Genomic DNA, 20981 nt, shown 5'->3' with positions numbered 1-20981 from the left:
TATCACAATGACAACTGTATGTGCATTACACATGTAAGGTAGCTGTGGGGCAAATACATATACATACATGTGACCTCAATTATTTCATAGGTGGGTACTCTGCTTTCTCCATGAACACGTCTGTTATCTTTGCCAGAGCTTGCTGGCACTTTCCAGATCTTAGGTCACTTCTGTATGCCTGTGACAAGCTTATCCACTGCAGTGATCCCTGGGCTATGTCATCCGTTTCACATCCACTCATCACTGTTTCTATTGAATAGTGTGAGTGAGGGTTTATGTTTGAGGTATATTTGAAACTGTTCAAAAGCAAGCAAAGTCTGGCAAAGATGACTAAACATTATAGGTGTGCAACAACCTCTATGGATCTGCATGCAAACCTTTTATTGCTTATGTGCTCCACAGAGGGATTTCCAAAACCCTTTGGTAATGTAATTATCAAAGGAGAGATGACTTAACACATGGGTCTATGTATACGTTAGTACCTGTTCCTCAGTTTGGGGGCTACTACCTATGTGGTACTCTGGGGATACTTTGTTTTGTAAAAGTGGATAACTATGCTTTCTTTGGCTTATAGCTTTATAGCATGAGTTTGACACCAGGTATCTATCTGTATGATACCCTTTTGGAGGACATGTGTGTCATCTAGAGAATGAAGTATAGCCCACAGTATGCATTGTCATCAAACGTGGGCAGACATATCCCTACTGTGTTTGCTTGACCTAAAAAAGCTATATGCCAAACAGGAGTGGTCCCAGGACTGAGTGCAGGTAAATACCATTTGGCATAGAATAGTATATGGAGGCTGCAAATGTTACTGTGTGTCCTACATCTGTGCGTCAGTTGTCAAGCCATCATCTAACAATCATTTATGGACAGGCTGTTGAGGTTATGTATAATACCAGAATGTGGGATGGTTATGAATTGCTGGTGAGCTATAGCTTGGCTGTGTTGACCTCCCCTCCCTCACCTATAGCCTTGTTGACTGGCTTGAAGTCTACTAGGTGTAGGAGCCATGATCTGGCCTTTAGATAACCTAAGTGGGTATGGTACAGTGTTTGCAGGTTCATAATGTCTCTGTTAATGAGTTCCATAATGCTGTGCTCCATAGCCTTCCAGATAACATTTGTCTGGCTTATAGGCTGAGAGTTTCCAGGAAGTGTTGTAGTTCTATGCTTAATCAATTTATGTTAACATCTGCACTGGGTGTGATGAGGGTGGACAGATTTATGTATTAGTGTCAGGCCAGGTTTGAAGGTTAGTAGACCAAGCCAGATAGGCAGGATTAAGCTGGTTTGTACACGTGCTGAGGAGGGATGCAGAATATATTGTGAAATAGATGCTAAGGATGAAGTCGCCAGGTAACAGGAAAAGAGGAATGCCTAAGATGAGGTTTATAGCTGTGGTGAGAGAGGACATGCAGGTGGATGGTGTGACAGCGCAAAATGCAGAGGGCAGGAAGACATGGAAACAGATGATGTACTGTGGCGACCCCTAATGGAAGCATCCGAAAGGAGAAGAAGACATTGTAGCTCAACCCTTGTGGACTGTGAACACCATTGCCGTACGTCATTCCACATGTATGTAACCTGTATAGAGGCTCCATCTGGACAGAGCGTTTAGGTGAGTGGTGACTTCATATGTCAGCTTGTGTATGACACAACCAGGGACACTGTCCAGTACCATTGCCACTGTGATGTGGACCTTGTTAAAGAGATGTTTTAACTAGAGTGTCTGTGAATCATCAGATATTATGTCCTGCAGGTCTGGAAATGTGGCCCTTGTATAGCAACAGGGTGGTGAAATCCGCATTCACACTGTCTGACAAGGAATTGGTAATGTCAGTCAGATAAGTGTACTTTGTGACCATTTACATTAACTGTGACCCAATCTGAGATTTTCCCTGTAGATTATGAACAACAGTAAAGAAAGCTTTAGTGTCGTCTTTGGAATCATTGCCATTTTGTATTTTGAAGCTTGCCTTGTATGTTTATTGAGGGATTGAATTTTCCCAATGATACTGACCAGAGAGGTTATCCCTTCTTGGTATGTAACTCTTTTTTGGTATAACATCACACCTTCTATTATGTATTTAGTTTATGGCAGGGGTCCATGAGACTAATGCACTTTTACTGTATAAGTGAGAATTTCTTGTGTTTGTGATAGCACAGTCCATGCAACCCTGTAGGTGAACAGTGTGCAATAATACAGGATTATGCAGGTGGGACAGTGTTAACCTTAGTAATGCAAACCAATGACAGATAGAAACAACAGCATCACCCACAGCACAGTGTCAACCCATGTCATACACACACATGCGTGCTCAAAGTTCCAAAATGTGTGTAGTACAATGCATACTGGCCACCAATAGAAACTATGGAGTGTTAACATTGGCCAATACAGGGCATGTCACCCTGCCCATGTGTCCAATATGCACATACATGCAGACAGTGCACCTCCACCATGTTTACAAATGTACACCTGCAAACCTGTGCTGCACATACTCCACACTTACTGTCCACTGTATAAGACATGCTGACACAGCTATACACATCAGCCAAGTGGCACATGGGCAAACAAAACACAATTGGAATAAACACTGATGTAAACAATACAACATTGCTAATTACAGCTTTAATGCATCATGCTTGCTCAGCTACACCTTCAAGGATATCATTACACTTTACTGCTGACAACATGCTACACATTCAACCATTGCTATACTTTATCAAAGTCACCCTGCGCATCAGCACCATGTTAGCCTGTTCCTGCATCAATGTTACAGATGACAGAAGGTGGCACAGGTTTCATCATATGCACAGGGTGTGTTGTTGGCTTTCCAGAGGCCTACACTGAGTCATACAATCGACGTGTGTGTGTGTGAGGGCTATGAGTACTGTTATGGGCCAATGTTGATGTAATGTGTGCGGGTATGTGTTTGCCCTAGGTTTCTGGTTTATGTGTGTGTGTCTGCATGCACACAGTTCCACCATGTGGGTGCCATGTACGGGATTTGTGGGACAGCTACAGACTGTACCTGGCAGGCTTTACAGATCACCATCTCTGGCCATGGATACGGAACCTGTGCCTAGCAGGGGTGCTGCAGACAGTATCAGGTACTAATCCAGACTGGGTACTATCTGAAGTGGTTGACATATGTCCACTGGATCCAGGTCCCTGCTGGGACTGGCCAGAGCCACGTGCAAGTGGTCTTCTAGGATGGTCTATGGACAGCCCCCCCAACATTGCTGGGGCTAGTAGTGGCACTACAGGAGTGGCTGTAACTTGCTGACGTCCACGGCGACCTCCAGCTGCTGATGTTGCTGACATACGTCCATGTCTATGTCTCAACCATCCGGCACTGTCCTGACACATGGACATGACATTGTGGAGGACATCCAATGTCTCACCCCAACGTCTATGAATGACCTCAGTGTAATTACGTATGGCACCTGCTAGGTCACAGATACTGTCATTTACAGAGGTGTTATGAGCCCTCTGTGCCCTTAGTCCCTGTCTGGTGTACCGCTCCATTCATGCCTGTGCCTCCATGACAGCCTGTAACATGCATGTGGTTGAAAGAGTTGTGGCACGTCTGCCAGGGGCATGATGGCCAGCAGTGCTCTGACGAGAACCCCTGGGCATCTGCCTATGTGGTACCATTCAAGACATCTGGCTATGGCTGCTGTGTCCTGATACATGTGCCATAGATACCACACTGTCCTGGCCAGTGCCAACTGTACACTGTCCCTCAGCTAAGGGCAATGGTGATGATGGATGTACGGGCAGTATGACTGTGTGCATGAATGGGGTGGAGACTTGTGTACTATCAATTGGTGGCCCAACAACAGACCCTGACAAACCTGCCTGTGCCTCAACACACCTATCCTCATGATCACTGTCTGTCTCAGTGACATCAGGTTCCCTGCTGTACTGAACCAGCCCCACCTCAGCACCTGTGAGAGGAAAACACACTTTAAGACCTGAACGTGATGTCAGACCACATGCACACATGCACATGCGCACATACACAAATACACTCCTCCTTAAAGCAGACACACACACACACACACACACACACACACACACACACACACACACACACAACTCCAGCAATCTCAGAACATACACAATAGCAGGTGATAGTGGGGTACAGTATCACAAGCAAAACAGTCATATCACACATGTCAGCATGCAGGACATGTGTTGCTCAACAGCATGCAGTGCAAGTGTAGACAGTCCTTGTTACTAACAGTATACATGGCTTTGATGCATGTGTTTTGTTATTAGGTGATTGGCCTCCCCCTGGAAAGCAATGCATACATGTACACAACATTGCTGTGCAACTATTCAAAACTCTGTAATGTACTGTGCACCATAACTCACAGGTCTACATACCATGGCTGGATGTGTATCTGTGTGTCAGATAGGTATCCAGTGCTGATTACAGCCTCTGTGTCTTTAGCAAATAATTGTGGACACAGTTTTAGCACATGCATGATGAGTATTCACACAACATCATCAGTGGTGCATGTATAATTGATGTAATACCATTCGTCCACATACCCAATGTACAGTAGTTATGGTGAGTGTAGATCATATTGTGGGCATGCCAGTGTCATCCATGACATGACATGCTAAAACACAACTGCATATTTAAACATCACACATACGCAATGTGTGTCATATGACCTAGCCACTCAATAGCATCACAAGACATATATGTGTCAGTTGTGCAAATGGTGATTGGTATGCATATTGTTTAGAGGTGCATATGTTTGCACACACACAACACTGAGGTGTATAGCAATGAAAGCTATGTGTAGTACTGTGGTTACAATAACTGGGTGGGGTATAGTACCATAGGCCATCATCATGAAGCATCATGTGGTCACTCAAGGCTACAAATGTACTAATCATGTTGTACCGGAACTGTACTACCTTGGCTACATTCACCATTTCACAACCAGTTGTTACATGGGTTTGTAAGGAGGCCAATAAGGAGCATTCCCTGACATGAATGTGTAGTGTGTTGCAGAGTATTTAAATGCCCCATGATAGGCCTCTGCCCCTCAGGTATATTATGTGTAATGTGTGGATAAGATTTTGGATACTGGAGTGTCTTTACAGAGGGTTTGTGAATCCTTTATGTGTAGCGTGTTAAAATGCTCTGTGTATGACATAGTTGTGCATGTTATGTGCATATTGAGTATCAACTTTGCCTATCCAATGGGCACTACAGTGTAGCCACATTTGTTTGAGATGGTCTGGGTATTGCATGTGTTTGAGGCAGCTAATCACATTAGTGAGATGTGCATGGTCTTGCACAGCATGCATTATGGATAGGTGTGCTACATGTGTAAATGGCCTACACCTTAAATATGACATGCACTTTTTATTTACAATAATAAATGTAGAACACACAGCATCTGTCCACTGCCTTGATGTCACCCCAGAGTGACCTACATAGAGATGAGACAGTTTGTCAGTGGCCACAACTGTGGCATTGCTACTGTGTGTTTGCAATCTTACAGTAGAACAACAGTTTACATTCACAGGCCTACAAATTATGTTCCAAATGATCAGTATTGCACAACAACAGGCTTCACATCTTCTAAGTACACACTCCACATCTCACATATGCATGATCTACCAATACAGATAACAATAGTCTACAGATATGCCATGTTACCTGGATGCTCCATGTGTGCTTGCTGGGTGGCTCCAACCCTCATCATGTTGTATGTCTGCTGCTGCTGTTGTTGGGCAGGTGCCATGAGGCTCAGGAGCAGCTCCTCCACTCTGGTGAGGGGGATGGATATTACCACCACCTCCTGTTGCAACCTATTGTCTCCGCACATCAGAAGCATGCTGACAGACATGTCTGAGTAGATCACTGCAGTGGTGGCATACCAGCTCATATGTCTGGTTATGCAGGCCTACTTCATTTACCCTCCTGACAGCATCTTGCCACATTGCAGTATGCTCCTGCTGGTCCTAGCTGGTTCGTGAGAACATTAGACTGTAGTGCTGAATCATACAGCTAGTAATGATCTCATCTTCAGCACTACTATAGCTGGGATTTCTGCGATGTGCCATGATCCCTGGAAGACATAAAGAAAAAATGTCTGAGCAAGTCGTATGGCACATTTAACATTATACAGTACAGATATCACTGAACTGCCATATATTGCAACCTATTCGCTAAATGAGAGTGAAACACTTTAACTACCACTTATCACTGCTCACCACATAACTGCTTGAAAGTGCCTGGCTCACTCTATCTAATGAGCCATGTTCTTCACAGCAACAAAATAAAATAACTATATAAGACTATACAAGTGTACCTGGCACACTGTATGCAACACAATGCACCACCTAGCCACAGCAGATATACATCAAGCTGATGTGTAAAGAAATATGTCATCCATCACAATGAGTGTAAGGTCCAGTAAATGTATTACTATTATACCATACAACTTGTTAATGGCAAACCCGTGGCCAAAATATGTGCACAACTGGGAATATAGGTCGCATACTGCTGTAGTACACTATAAATGTTGCTAGATACGCAGTTAGATGTTTCATCACACATATGACAGAGGACATGTTACAGACATACCCACACACACATCAGACATAATTACAGGACACAAAGGTATGGCAACCCAGATAATCTTTACGTGTGTACTATACAAAACCTTAATCTTAATCTTGAGGAATGTAATCTGTGATGAATACGGGAACCACACAAAACAGTGGATGCAAGCAATGTGGACATGCACCATACTTTGCTGTGCAGGCCCAGAGCTTCAGGTATTACTACAGTGCACACAGGATTTGGATTCAGCATCAGTACCAATCAATAATCATAGATGTAGTGCTTTAGCCTCCAATGACACACCCCAGTTAAAACCAAGGGACTTAATCACACTGTATGCCATAGCACTTTTCCTGCTTAGCAACAGAATACACAGCTTTTGCTGGGATCAAAGCAAGGACCCATAATACCATGACATAAACAGTTTCCACAAAGCTATCCCACAAATTCATATCTTTGACATATTCACAAACACTTTGACCATCGCAGTCAGTCAACAGTACAGAGAGTCTATTGCAATAAGTAGATGTAGGTTTGTATGAGTATATATGACTCTCTCTCTCTCTATATATATATATATATATATATATATATATCTATATATATCTATATATATATATATATATATATATATATCTATATATATCTATATATATATATATATGTGTATATATATCTATATATATATATATGTATCTATGTATATATATATATATATATATATATATATATATATATATATATATATATATATATATATATATATATATATATTAATATGTATATATAGATCCAGATATGCCTCGCTGGCTTCAACATTGCAAATTGAACAAACCACCTACACTGTTAAACCACCACATGTCATATACCAGCACTGTATGCTGTCTTGTTTGTTACACACTAAAACCTACATACAAATATGCGCATACTAACCTTCACCAACATATATATCTCCACCCTTCACAAACAGTTGCAATATGTCCCCTGCTCTATGCACATATACAGATGTGAATATATATGACTCGTATATATTTCTCCATATGTGTGTGGCATACACACACAAGGTCCACACTGTTGTAAGTCCCTGGACCTCACAGCTGAACTGTTGGGCCTCGCTGCAACACAAACAGGTGTCACATATGAACACACACTAACATTAGAGGGGGTATATATAGCTACAAATGCTAGATAAGCATACTAGACTGCTACAGCAATTGCCAATGCTAAGCTACACTTTAATATGACTGTCATGCATGTATTGCTCTATCACGCCCATGTTTATATAATGGCAGTGCTAATCCCCCCAACAGCCATTGGCCACACTACTGTACAGAACACAGATAACATGGATCAGATCTTTGACATTTAATGCTGAGTTACACATTTCACAGGTATGTCCCACTGCCCACTGGTACACACTTTATTGTCCATAGCAGTAGTTAAGCAGGACATCTGTGCATAGATAAGTACTGCTGCCACATATGAATGGTTCACATTATGTAGACTATTCTTCAAAAACATCTATTACACGCCAGTAAATACATATGTGTCGTATACCTTTCCTTTGTATGATTTGGTATTATTTATTTTTCTTTTTCCTTTTCTCTGTCTCTCTCTCTGTCTCTCTCTGTCAGTCTCTGCAATAGAGTGATTGAGTTTATTGGCAGCGATTGCAGCCTGCTTTTGTAGGTATTTGCACATGAGCATGTGATGACCTCTGAACCAATTAGTGGCCACCATTTGCTAATTGCATGCAGCCTGCTGTGTAGTAATTGCAGTAATCACTGTCATAGCAACCCAGTACTATAAATTGCTAACTCAGGTAGGTGTGACCCTTTCAGCTTTGCAAGATGGAGATCATCCTTGTTTGCCGTGGACATCATTGTTTAAGACAGAAGGTTGGTATAGTTCTTCTATCAGAAGCCAGGGGTGTAGCCAGTGATTACATTTTTTACTCTGACCTAAATGTTGCTGCTTCCAGTACACACTTGTCAGTGTAGAAATGTACTCACCCCTCAAAATGCTAACCCAAGATACATGGGAGGATGTAAATTTTACAATTAACTGCCATACAAAGCTAGTTATTGAGATGTATTCCTTTTGCACAAGAATTGTTTGTGAACTGCTATACTGTGAATATTCATTTACTCAGTTCTAAACAGTTTGCTTTTTTAGTGTTGACATTAGCACAAGCTGCTCAAGAAAACTGAACACATTTCAGTACTGTGAGTATGCTTACCTACATCCTTGGTAGACCCTGCACACACAGGTATATTCTACATTTGGGTAGGTGTGCAGAAGTACAGAGAGCGTATGTATTATTGTGCGGATTTTATCTTGCTGGACTTACAGGGTTGCTGTGTACATGTTAGTTTATCAAGACAAGTAGTGTGTCTGTGTAACTCCCAACTGTGGACCTATCCACATGATAGACGGAGATTAGACTGTTATTCTTTGTCTGTGCACCACACAGGTCTTTTCAGCACTAGGGCAATGGCATTGTTACAGTTGGTTGCTACCAGTACATGGCTACATCCTTTTGTATTTCACTGTTGTATTCATACATAAGGGTATGCTTCTGGAACTCCTTCCAAAGCTATTTGCACAGTGTGTAACAGCAGAAAGGCTGATATGCCTCTGTGTTTCTGCCTCTGCCAGACCTCTCAAACACTCGGGTGCATATTTGAACAGACTCGGGGAAAAGTAGGGAAAGAGTCATGGGCACCTTTAAAATATTAGTGCCATTAAGTTGAGACTTTGAGAGAACCAGAGCATATGGATTAATACACCTTTTTCCTGAAGTAAAAAAAAGTATCTAACTCTTAATTATTGTCATTACTCATTACGTGTAATTCACCACCTTTCTGACCAAAGTCAGTCGTTTTTGGAGGGATTCAGAGGGACAGAGCTAAATTTTGTTTCAAAATCAGGGACATCCCTGAAAATTAGGGACAGTTGGGAGGTATGGCCTCTGCCCTAAACAGATATGCCAGTGTTTGTCCTGCTATATGATACTGTGTGGGGGTTGTAAAGTGATGGTGTAACATTATTTCCTGATAGAATGGCTGCTTCTCCTATCACAGTCATGTAATGTAATCCCACAACTGCTGGTAACGATCCACAGAACAAGTTGTGTGGTATGGCATTCTTATTTTCCTTTACATTCACTCATTCTGATGCATGATATATTTATTTCAACACCAACTTGTATATCTACCGTGGCTTAGTGGTACTTCATGCAATGTTAGTGTGTACAAGGTCTGGGGTTCGAGACTGACAAAGGTGTTTTATTTTGTTGCTGAGCAGAACAAGGGCCCTCACATACAGAGTGACTAAGGAACTTTTAAGCAGTTGTAAGCGGGTTTGCATGATGCTTAGCAATGCTTAGCTAAGCGCAAAGAAGCGCACACTCGCACAAACCCGCTAACTACTGCTTAATAGTGCTTACTGCCGCTAAACCCCACACTCATTTCTTTGAAAGAAAAGAAAAATGGGGAGATAGGAAAGTGGTGAAAAAGGGGCACAAAGAGGGTAAGACAGTAGAGAAAATAGCTCGGGATGTGCAGGATGGGTGTAGGGAAGGTCCATAGCTGTCCATGTCTTTAACAGCAACAGCTGTGCATATGGAATAAATTTGGAGGTTAATATGAAACCTTCAACCCCTGAGAGAGGGGTGAGGACAACAAAGTATGTTGTAATGCCGATTAAATTACATTTTATGTGTCCAGGGGACATGTGTGCAAAATGGGCAGCTATGTATGGGGCATATTTTTTTGGAGCATATTGCCCTTTTTTTTTTTTTTTTCAAGTGAGAGTGGAATGTGGGGTAGGGGAAGTAGGTATATTTGGGGGGTAGGTTGGGGAGGTAAACAGACAAGACAAACAAGATGCCTACAGGGGCGGAATATGACACGTGGTGGGTGAACACCATTGACAGGAAGGGATATTTGGAAATCGCAAACCCATGATCCCACAAATGGCAACAGTGTAACTGAGATCCCCACCCATGGGCAGTCACCACTGCACCTTCACAGCCCAGAGGGTGGCTGTTCTGGGGGCTGTGTAGGAGGGGCAGGCTGACCCAGGAGTTGCGCCACTCATGCCTCAAGCTGGCGTAGAGGTTCTGCAATAGAACTCTTGATCTCTCTAGGCACCGCAGCCCGGACCATTGGAAGGGTGATAGGTGGCCCTCCTCCACCCATGCTTGCACAGGGGGGCCAAGCCCCATCCCCTGCAGCGCTTCCACCCAAAGGTGGCACAGGGCCAATGGAGGAGGAGGTCCCAGGCTGGGCACCGGACCTGCTGGTGCCAGGTGCCATGGCCAGCTGAGGTGGGACAGGTGGGTCCGCTGGGACCGGCCTTCCCATATGAACTATGCTTTGGAGAATTTAATAAAGATATGGGTTAGTACCAGTCAACAGCTTCCCATTTAGTTATAACAGCATATGCAGAAGTATTCCCATTAACCCAACACACCAGAGTTTCAACAGTTGAAAAGCAAGCATAACACATGCATATATAGAACAATAGTGGACATTACAACAGCATGCAGGTTTAATTGATGGCAACAGGCCACCAATATTATGGTATTTGAACAGGGCACATGCATAGAAATAAATGCAAATATTTATAAACCAATAGGACATATGTCCCAACAAATGTTTTGAGATTAGACCTACCCATTGAGGTGTGGAATTGCATTTTTTATGCACATACAGTAGGGTGGAAAAGGAGAGCTCAATTAGCAACTTATATATCCTTCTAGTTTGCACTACATTCCTATTAACTGCAGTTATATGTCCCTTACATGTATTATTACACTACCCAATGTCCTTCTATTGTGCAATTGGATTTTGCTAGATCACTATATACATGAGCTGTATCTGACATACAAACTGTCCAGGATGCAGATGTTACTGCTACATGTTTTGAGAGTTGCTCACACACACTACTGCTGAGATGGTACACTGACAGCTCTACTTTCATATAATTATCTAGATATGTTCAGGTGAAATTATCAGTTCTATGTTAACAGCTCCCTACATTTCTGGCAGCACACTGACATTTCTGGGGAATACAATGCCAAGCTACTCATGTGCCAGATTAACCTGTACATGCTGGGCATGAACCAACAGTTGAGGGCTGTAAATATGCATAAGAGCTACTGGCACTCCCTTCATCCACTTTATATGGGACTACCCAAGTGTGGGTTAACACTGCTTAATACAACAGTACTATTTCTAAAATGCAACAGTACAACAACATATCAAAGAAAACCACACAGATGCACTAAAGGAATTATACCTTTATTAAAGAATTATTACACCTTTATTTATTGGGTTAAAACACTTTTTTGAAGGCTCTCTCATTTATTTTGTATAACAGTACATTCAGAATAATTACTAACCTGCCTGGTGATGCAGCCTTTGCAGCCTATCTTCATGGGCTTGCTGATTCATAGCCCGGACACCTGCAGCTGTGAAGTAAATGCACTGATATTGAGACATACCTATCCATAGTATAGACAAGCATAGCAATTCTTAACTACTTAATACAATGGCTACTTACTCAGTACTGGGGCATTTGCCATCCCACAGGCCTCCTGGATCCACTGGTCCAGTTGATCCTCCTTACGTCACTTCAGGTCAGAGTAATGGCAGTGGCACTGGTGAGATCACAAGCTAGACATTTCCAAGCCTCCATTTTGTATTGGGTGCCCTGGTACTGGCCCCACAGGAGTCTTTCCTCATGATTGTAGACAAGGAGCCAAAGCATTACTTTGGTCTCCTCAATGCCCCAACGTTGCACTCGAAATAGAGTGCCTTCTCCAACACCGGCCATGCTGATTGCAGAAGAGAGCTACAACCAGTTATGGCAAGTATTCACACCTGTGGAGCTTAAATATGCTTCATTTCCCGCACGTATTTGTGATTGGCCAGTTTTGAAAAAACTCAGCTGTAGGCACACCTGCTTATCTGATGTTAGCAATGTTTTTAATATTCTTTTGGTAGATATGTGTCTTTTGAAAGTGCATGGTTATGAAATGCTGTCATGGCTTAGTGGTTATGTACTGTGACTATAGTGCACAGTATCCCGAGTTCAAGCCCTGTCACTGCTTTTTATTTTCCTACTGGCCAGACCTGAATGGATAAGGTACAGTAAAGGAGGTGTGGCCGTGTTTAGCTGACTTTGCTCAGTGTTGCTCAACGTTGCCTGATGCTCGACATTACACTGGTTAGCAAGGTGTGCAGCTATGCGCAAACATGTTCTGGTTGCGCTAGTTTGCTTTTCCCGGTTAGGAGTCGCCACAGCAGAACTCCGGTCCGCTAAAGATTGGCAGTAGATTTTTCCATGCCGAGTTGCCAGCCCTGACACACAGCCTTCAACGAAGGTACGCCCATTCACGCATGTCTCCACACAGAAGACGCTCTAGCTGAGAATCGAACAGGACAACGTCTTACTGTGAGGCAACAATGCTACCGCAGCACCACCACCGCAGTTGATGTGTAATATTGTCTGCAAAAAATGGATAATTTTCTCAATAGTTTTATATCACTCTGTGTAGTACTATTGATGTTTTTACTGCTGAGATGCACTGCCAGTGAAGTGAGAGGTAGATTTTTTTGCACTGTGAATTATACAAATCAGTACCCTCTAAACTTTTCTGCATGGAGTTCTTCTGTAAACTGTTTCTGCCTTGTAGGTTCAACATGGTTAAGTTTGTGAAACAAAACTTATTTCTTAAGTTTGAAAGATAGATTGAAAGGTTGGCAGCAACATTATTCTTATTGTTGTACTGTTAGGTGCTGTTTTCTTGTGGAATATCAAATCAGAAAAATTAAAAAAATCTTAAAAGTGTAATGGCTTATCTTGTAATGGACAGAAGGCTGCAGTTGTATACTCATTACACTGAATGTGTTTAAAGTTGTTTTCTTTCCTTTGCAGGATAAACTGACAACACCTCTATCCCATCAGCAATCAAGTCTAAAGCATCTTAAAGAAATAAAGTGTCAGCAAGAAATAAAGATATCAGAAATCACAGTAAGTTATTTATATTTAGTTTGTTTTAAAGTTTTTCTTTTATTTCTTTCTTTCCTTTTTTCTTACTTAATTTAGTAACATTTTTCAGACCCATGCCAGAAGTTTACAGTTGCACATAACATCAGAATTTGCTAAGCTTCACCATTTCCTCCAGGAGAAGGAAGAAAATCTGGTCCAACAGCTGAAGGAGGAAGAAACAGGAATTCTGAAAGAGATGGAAGAAAATCTGAGAAAAATTAAAGAAGATATTAATGCCGTTCAGGAATCAGTCTCTAATATTTACTTACAGTTGCAGCAACAGGACGCACTGACTTTTCTAAAGGTAAAGTTATATTTGTCTGCATAAGATCATATGAATGTTGTTTAATACTGACATCTTTGCAAAATTTTCTTCACCTTGTTCAGCTTCTGATTTATATCTGATGGATACAGTGCTAAAATAACACAACTCTTTAAAAGTGCATTGTTACAATTCCCATATGAAATGTATATAACAAACCCCTCGAGTTGGCAGTGATCTCCTTATGCACAATATCAAATCTTACAGTGTTTGTTGCAAAACATGTTTTACTTTTGCAAATAAAGTTGCTGATAAATATATCCCCTTGAAAATTTGTGTGAAGCTGAAAATGTTTCCCATGACATTATGAAAGTCTTAACCCACAGTGACTTGCTACCTACATTTAGTGCATGAGCTAAAGTTTTATCATGCTGCATCCATGAACCAGTGAGTTTTATATTTTAGTAAGAATATTTTTCAGATATTTCTTCTATGTGGAACATTGTACATTGCATATTAATGCATATGAGATTTATTAGTGAAACATTAATGTAAATAAGTAACTGCTCCTCTAATGTTGTGTATTGTCTTTGATTACCCAGAATGCTTTTCTAGAGTATTTAAATCATTACCAATAACTGTTTGCACATCATTTTGTTGGTATGGTCCTAAGAAAGAACTGAATCGACAGTGGAACTAAAATATCAAAGAATGTCATAATCATCATTTTGTTTTCAAGCCACTTGCAGCTTTAATATCATTTAAACACAGATGCAAACTGTAACAATGCACTTAAAGTCTTACAATATGAAAATTAATTTATGAATGTCATTTTGAATGAATTACCCTTCACTGAATCACAAATGACTAAACAAATTTGAGTAAAAAAAGATTGAACTGAAACTCATTTAATATAATCACATTTCACTGAAAAAGTTTATTAAACCAAACATAACCTTAAAAGCTCCTTTTTTTTTGTTTTTGCGTGGAAGCAGGCCTGCACATTCATTGCTCAGCAGTTGAGAAAAAAAACACACACACACACACACACACACACACACACACACACACACACACACACACACACACACACACACACACAGTGGCTCAGTATTTCTTTACCTTACAGTTTTCTGCTGTGATTTCAGACAAAATCTGTTCATTGAGTGTCTGACAATTTTAACCTTTTCCAGATTTCAGGTGGTTGTATGCCTGTGTATTCATCAACTGTTTCTTTAAAGCTGTTCAGATTTCTCCTGTTTGAATTTGATTTGTTCAGCTACCCCATATATGTCTTTCATTGCATGAGTTAGTGCCACCTTGTAGTTATACAGTGCTCTGCTTTAAACTGTTTATAATCCAGCTAAAATAGATTTTTCACATTTTGAAGCATCTTTGTCTTGTTTGCAGTTATACTACTGATGCAAAATGAAAAATCAAGGTTAATATCATGAGACAGAAATGTGTTGCAAGACCCTGCATGCAGTATCTACAGTGGTGCATTGGTGCTGTTGCTAATGTGGTAGGGCTTGGAAGCATGTAGTGTCCAGGTTCTGAACACAGATCCCTATGCAAATGAGGTGGAGCTACTGAATAGCATAATAGGGTAATCATGTCCGCAGATCCCCTCCATGTAGGCAGAGAACCATGGGTAGTCATGTCCGCAGATCCCCTCCATGTAGGCAGAGAACCATGTTGGTGTCCACAGAGGAGGTAGCTGACATCAGGAGAGGGTATGTCCACTAACTTCTGAGCTGATTGGAGCTTAGCTGGACCTGTTTGTGTGGCACGCTGCCAGGCTGAGCATGCAAGTCTGGGGGGGGGGGGGTGTACACTGACATCTGTGCTTTATTTACCTACCTGGTGCATGTTTGCATGGTGTGCTGCCATGCTGAGCATTCAAGTCTGGGGGGGATCCAGTGACTGCTAAGCATTGTTTACATACAGGGCATGGGTTTGCATGGCCCAGTGCATTGCTGAGAGTATATAAAAGGCAAATTATGTATTAATTACTGTTGATCCTTGTTTAACTTAAACTAGGCCCATTAAATGATGTCGGTGATATACTAGGCAGGTGCAATTCATCATAGCTAGCCAATCACACAGGCAGCACCTACAATAGAGCACTATAAAGTATACATACACTCTACAATCTGATTTCCCCCCATACTCTGCACCATTGGAGTACAGACTTGGGAATTTTAACTGAAAGAATGCTAGGGGTTACTGCAGGTCTACTACATCTGTATGTGCTAGATGCTGAAGGCAATGCTGCTGCTGCTGAAAGTAGGCCTAGGCAGAGAAAGAGAAGAATGTTCAGGCCCAGGGTAAGCTTCCAGGAGCTACATGAGCTGGAGACTGTACAGCGCTACAGGGGTCAGGAGCTCTGACGCCCTCAATTCAGACCCAGAGCCAACAGAGGTCAACCCATCCCAGTGGAAACAAAGGTATGTGTAGCCCTTAGGATAATAGCCACAGATACTTTCAAAAAAAACAACTGGGGTCTCACAGGCATCAGCATCCAGGGTACTCCACCAGTTCCTGGATGCCATGCTACCACATGCCAATGAGCACATTTATTTTCCCCCTCACCCTGAGGCAAGGGCCAGCAATACACAGCACTTATACCATGTAGCACACTACCCTGAGGTACTGGGTGCCAAAGCACCACCCAGTGAGGAGGGTAGAAGCTACATCAACCACAAGGGGTAGCACTCCATCAACTGCCAGGTCATGTGCAATGCCCAGGGCATTATCATGAATATGTATGCTGGCAGCCCTGGCAGTTATCATGACTCCCATGTCTGGCATTCATCACAGCTGTACCAGATGTTTGCTAGGGGGGATATTCTACACGGCTACTTACTGGGGAATGCTGGCTATGCACTGGAGCCATGGATGATGACACCCACCAGAAATGCACACACACCCATGGAAGTATGCCATAATGAAGCACATGCACAAACTAAGAACATCATAGAGAGTATGTTTGGGTTGCTGAAGTCACGGTTCCAGTGCCTCGATATATCTGGTGGAGCCCTGTAGTCCTGTCCAGCCACATGTGCACATATGTTCACAGTATGTGCCATGCAACATAATATGATCCTGCAGAAGCAGCTGCAGCAGATCAGCAAAGGGAAGGGATACACCAACCCCTCATCAGTGCCTAGGTCACCACAGTCAAACTCACAGGAGGACTCTGAGGAGGCCCCCCCCCGATGATGTCCCTGTAGGCAGACGTAGGCATGCCCAGTACACCCTGGCTTTGACTAAGAGGCAATGCATAGCACATTCACTGACAACCTAGGGCCCTAGGGACAGACACCTTACTCCTACTCAGATACATATATTAAACAGCTGATGACATGTATTGGCTGTGTACTGCTTGCATCACACAGAGTCAGCCCTGAACTACAGTTCTGTCAACTGCTGCATATGCAAGGTAAGTCACTAACCTACACACTAATTGTAAGGATTACTATAATAAGGTATTGTATGTATGAATCTGTTGCTGTTATGCAAGTAAATATGGTAGACTATTTGGCCAGATTTAACATCCACATGGGACTACAGATACCCAGTCCAATAGTATGTGTTCCTTAATATTCACTAGGCTTCTTGGTTGGAATATTCACAACATCAGGCAAGGGAGATGTTAAACAGTAGGCGCACATGATATTTGGTCTACTGTCTACCCAAGCTGATCATGCGCAGCAATAAGACAAATGTAACATACATAGAAATACAAGAAGTTACTAACAGGTTGCAATAACAATACAAATTGCATTTCTTATAAAATGTGATTGTTCCAACAGTTATTGTTAGGAGTTATGTCCCCCATCCCCAACACAGAAGTGTACTCAAACCAGCTGTGGTATAACAGTGGACCAGGCAATCTCAGGGCTGTAACATAGCTATCACTCATACATTGTATGTCTCTCTTCACACAAGACAATGTACATATGTATGCTGTTGGTTGTATGATGAATGACTCCCCTCTGTCTAGCGACCTGTGTAGCGCAGTGGACTAGGGAAGCTAGCATGGGTGATGGTGTTGATGGTTCTAATCTGGAATTACCCACATATTTTGCATGTGAGGTATTATTATGTTGGTGTTTTCACAAAATGTCATACCGCTCAACCTCTTTGTGCAAGAAATCTGGACAAGTCCAAAAAGATTGGGGGACACAGGCCCAGACATATGGACAGATACTAAATATTGGTCACATAAACCTAGACAGTTACTGGCCTTAAAGGTTTTTCATTATTATATATGTTCTGAAGGAAATAAAGTCTGAAACACAAATGTTTGTTTGTAGTTAGTAGAAGGTATTGAAGTCCACATTCAGTAAAGCACCAGAAGACCAGAAATGTATGAGGAACAGAGCAAACATATGAGGCAAAGCTCTGGACATTCTGTGAAACTCAGGACAGTTGAGAGGTATGCAGATTGTCAGTCTGTCGACAGTCACATATTAAGTACAGCAGATAGCTGGGGAATGCTGTGGCCATTTTGAGTGAAGTGCAGTATTGCAGAAACAGAAGCGGATTTTAATGTCTGTAACATACAAAATCCCGAACTGGAGTACAGCTAAGTGTGACCTGGAGCCACATTATAAGTACTGATAGTCCTAATGGGCATGCCCATACACTTAGTAAAAATGAGAGCAATTCTGTTGCCCCTTCATTGAAATGATCTGCTATGTATAACTGTCCATACATACAGACATATACATATCGGTCTGTCAGTATCTCTAACATGCATAGTATAGCTATTGCTATGTAGTGAGATATATATATATATATATATATATATATATATATATATATATATATATATATATAATATACATAGACTCCCCCCATATAGCTACATAACACATATACATATCATACATACACACACACACGCACACACACACACACACACACACACACACACACAAGCAGCTACATTTATATATACATCCCTGTTATATATAGAAATATGCTTGTTGATGTCTGCATTGTCTGACATACCATCATAATGGTGAGTAGATCATCTACACTATCACACAGCCACAATGTTGATAAAAAGATCCAAACTAATGGTGCAACAGTATATAATCTACTTATCTACAGACCCCTATGCCTGCTGGATGTCACCACATAGGCAGACACAGGTGAGCAGGTGGTGTAATGTATAATAGTGTCAACGCACATATGGTCATGGCACATTGTCCCTTCCCACAGTTTTGCCTTTCTAACACCAAGCAGCCACATATGACCATACTGTTAACTGTACACACATAGCTAGGATAACAACATTTAGCTCACTGTGAGGATACTAGATGCAGATAACAGTATGAAGCAATTTCCCTCTGCAGGTCACAGATGCTGTTCACCACAAGCCTAGTGTGTGTAATGCACAAGTACTGTGCCTGCAATCATGTATACAACAGATTTAACCTATGGCACATGTGATAAGTACTGTGATCTATAGTGTATAAACCTAGGTAAGTAGGGGTTCTAATCTCACTCCAGTCCACTTGGTGCATGTCTGGGTCTATGTGTGTGTATATCTCCCTGCAAAACAATGAACTTCTGCAATGGTTATGCACTTTTTGGGCCTAAACCCTGCTGCTGGCTACCAAACTACCCTCTTCTACAATGCCTGATAATGTCAGCCACCTTAAGACTACCAACTGACAGTACAGTATGTAAGCCATGGAGCATACAATAATTACTGTAATCTACTGTGTATAAGCCTAGAGAGGTAGGTGTTCTAATCTCACTCCATCCCACTTGGTGTGTGTGTGTGTGTGTCCGTCCCTGCAAATCAACATACCTGAACGCTAGCCATCTCCACCTTAAGATTACCAGCTGACAGTGTAGTATCAGATGTATGCTGTGGTACATGTGATACATACTGTTATCTGTAGTGTATAAGGCTAGATAGGTAGGGGTTTCTATTCTCACTCCACCCAGTTTGGTGTGTGTGTATATCCATATGGCATATGGCAGATGTATGATAACCTTTGTAATGTAGGTAGGGTTTTGCATTATTTTATTTGTAGTGGGTGATGTGGTTCCCCCCAAATGTCTGACCACAACAAGGCTTGCTGATATCAGCAAGCATTATATGGTCTAAGCTAATAGTACTAGCAGACATGAGGTGTGTCACATGCATCGGGTACTGTGATCTGTATTGTGTACCAGTACATAGCTAAGTGTTCTAATCTACATACAGCCAACTTGCACTATGTGTGTGCCTCAGCATGTCCTGTATGCAGTGGAAATGATGCTAGGCTGAATGTAGCCATGTTTGTGTGTGAGGTTGTTACATCATTATACATCATGTTATGGAGCCATAGGACATGTGATCTTAACTAGCATAATAGCCATTCAGCCCTCACAATCAGAGACATCTTTATACCCTTTGTACAAGATCAGCACATATTGCCTAAGTCCAAGAGGGACTCAGGCAGATGCAGTATGTTGTGATGACAGTTGCCCAGCCAATCAACCAGATGGCATGTGCTGAGGTGCACTGAGGTGCTCTGTGTACCATTAGGCAGGATCTGTTTCAAGGGTGTGTTTTATATCTGCTACACAAATGTCTCCCACAAGCATGTAGTACTAACATCACATAGTACTTTAGTGTCCTTAGAGTGAGTCATCAATCTACTATGCTCTGTACAGATAGGCAGCATATGCACTCCAGCAGGGTTGCACCTTGCCCTGTATTCCAGGCACAAATCACCTCTAAGTAGTCTATATGTTACAGGCAGCAATGACACCCATTGTAGATGATCATCAGTGAAGATGTGAAGTGGCCTTGTGAGTGACCATACTGTTGTGTGCAAGTGCCAGTACAGCTTGGTAAGGTATTTCAACAAATGGCTGTTTTACTTAGATACTGGAATGCTGAGGGAACAGTATGTGGAGGCTATGAGTGTGTTACCTACTGGGGACTCTGGATTCAGCTACACCATATTATTCCTGTCATACGACTGTAGAGACATGGTGCTCTGATGCACATTAGGTGTAAACTTGTGTGGCCAGGTCTTTGTGCCCATTTTT

General features: G+C 41.9%; 1 protein-coding gene across 3 annotated transcripts in view; it reads left to right on the top strand.

Moving 5' to 3' along the window:
* Nucleotides 1-20981, top strand: part of LOC122813674 (zinc-binding protein A33-like) — a 365959-nt gene that overhangs the window by 66230 nt on the left and 278748 nt on the right. For 2 of the 3 annotated variants that reach the window (XM_044086119.1, XM_044086118.1), the window contains exons 2-3: nucleotides 13544-13639; nucleotides 13728-13961. In XM_044086119.1, the coding sequence (XP_043942054.1) occupies nucleotides 13544-13639; nucleotides 13728-13961 (330 nt within the window). The remainder of the gene's footprint in view (nucleotides 1-13543; nucleotides 13640-13727; nucleotides 13962-20981) is intronic. The other variant, XM_044086120.1, reaches the window with a different exon arrangement.

Source organism: Protopterus annectens, chromosome 10.part0 (assembly GCF_019279795.1).
Source record: "Protopterus annectens isolate FY-2018-M chromosome 10.part0, PAN1.0, whole genome shotgun sequence".
Taxonomy (NCBI): Eukaryota; Metazoa; Chordata; order Ceratodontiformes; family Protopteridae; genus Protopterus; species Protopterus annectens.
Note: the sequence above shows the minus strand (reverse complement) of the source record. Positions and strands in the feature narration are given on the sequence as shown.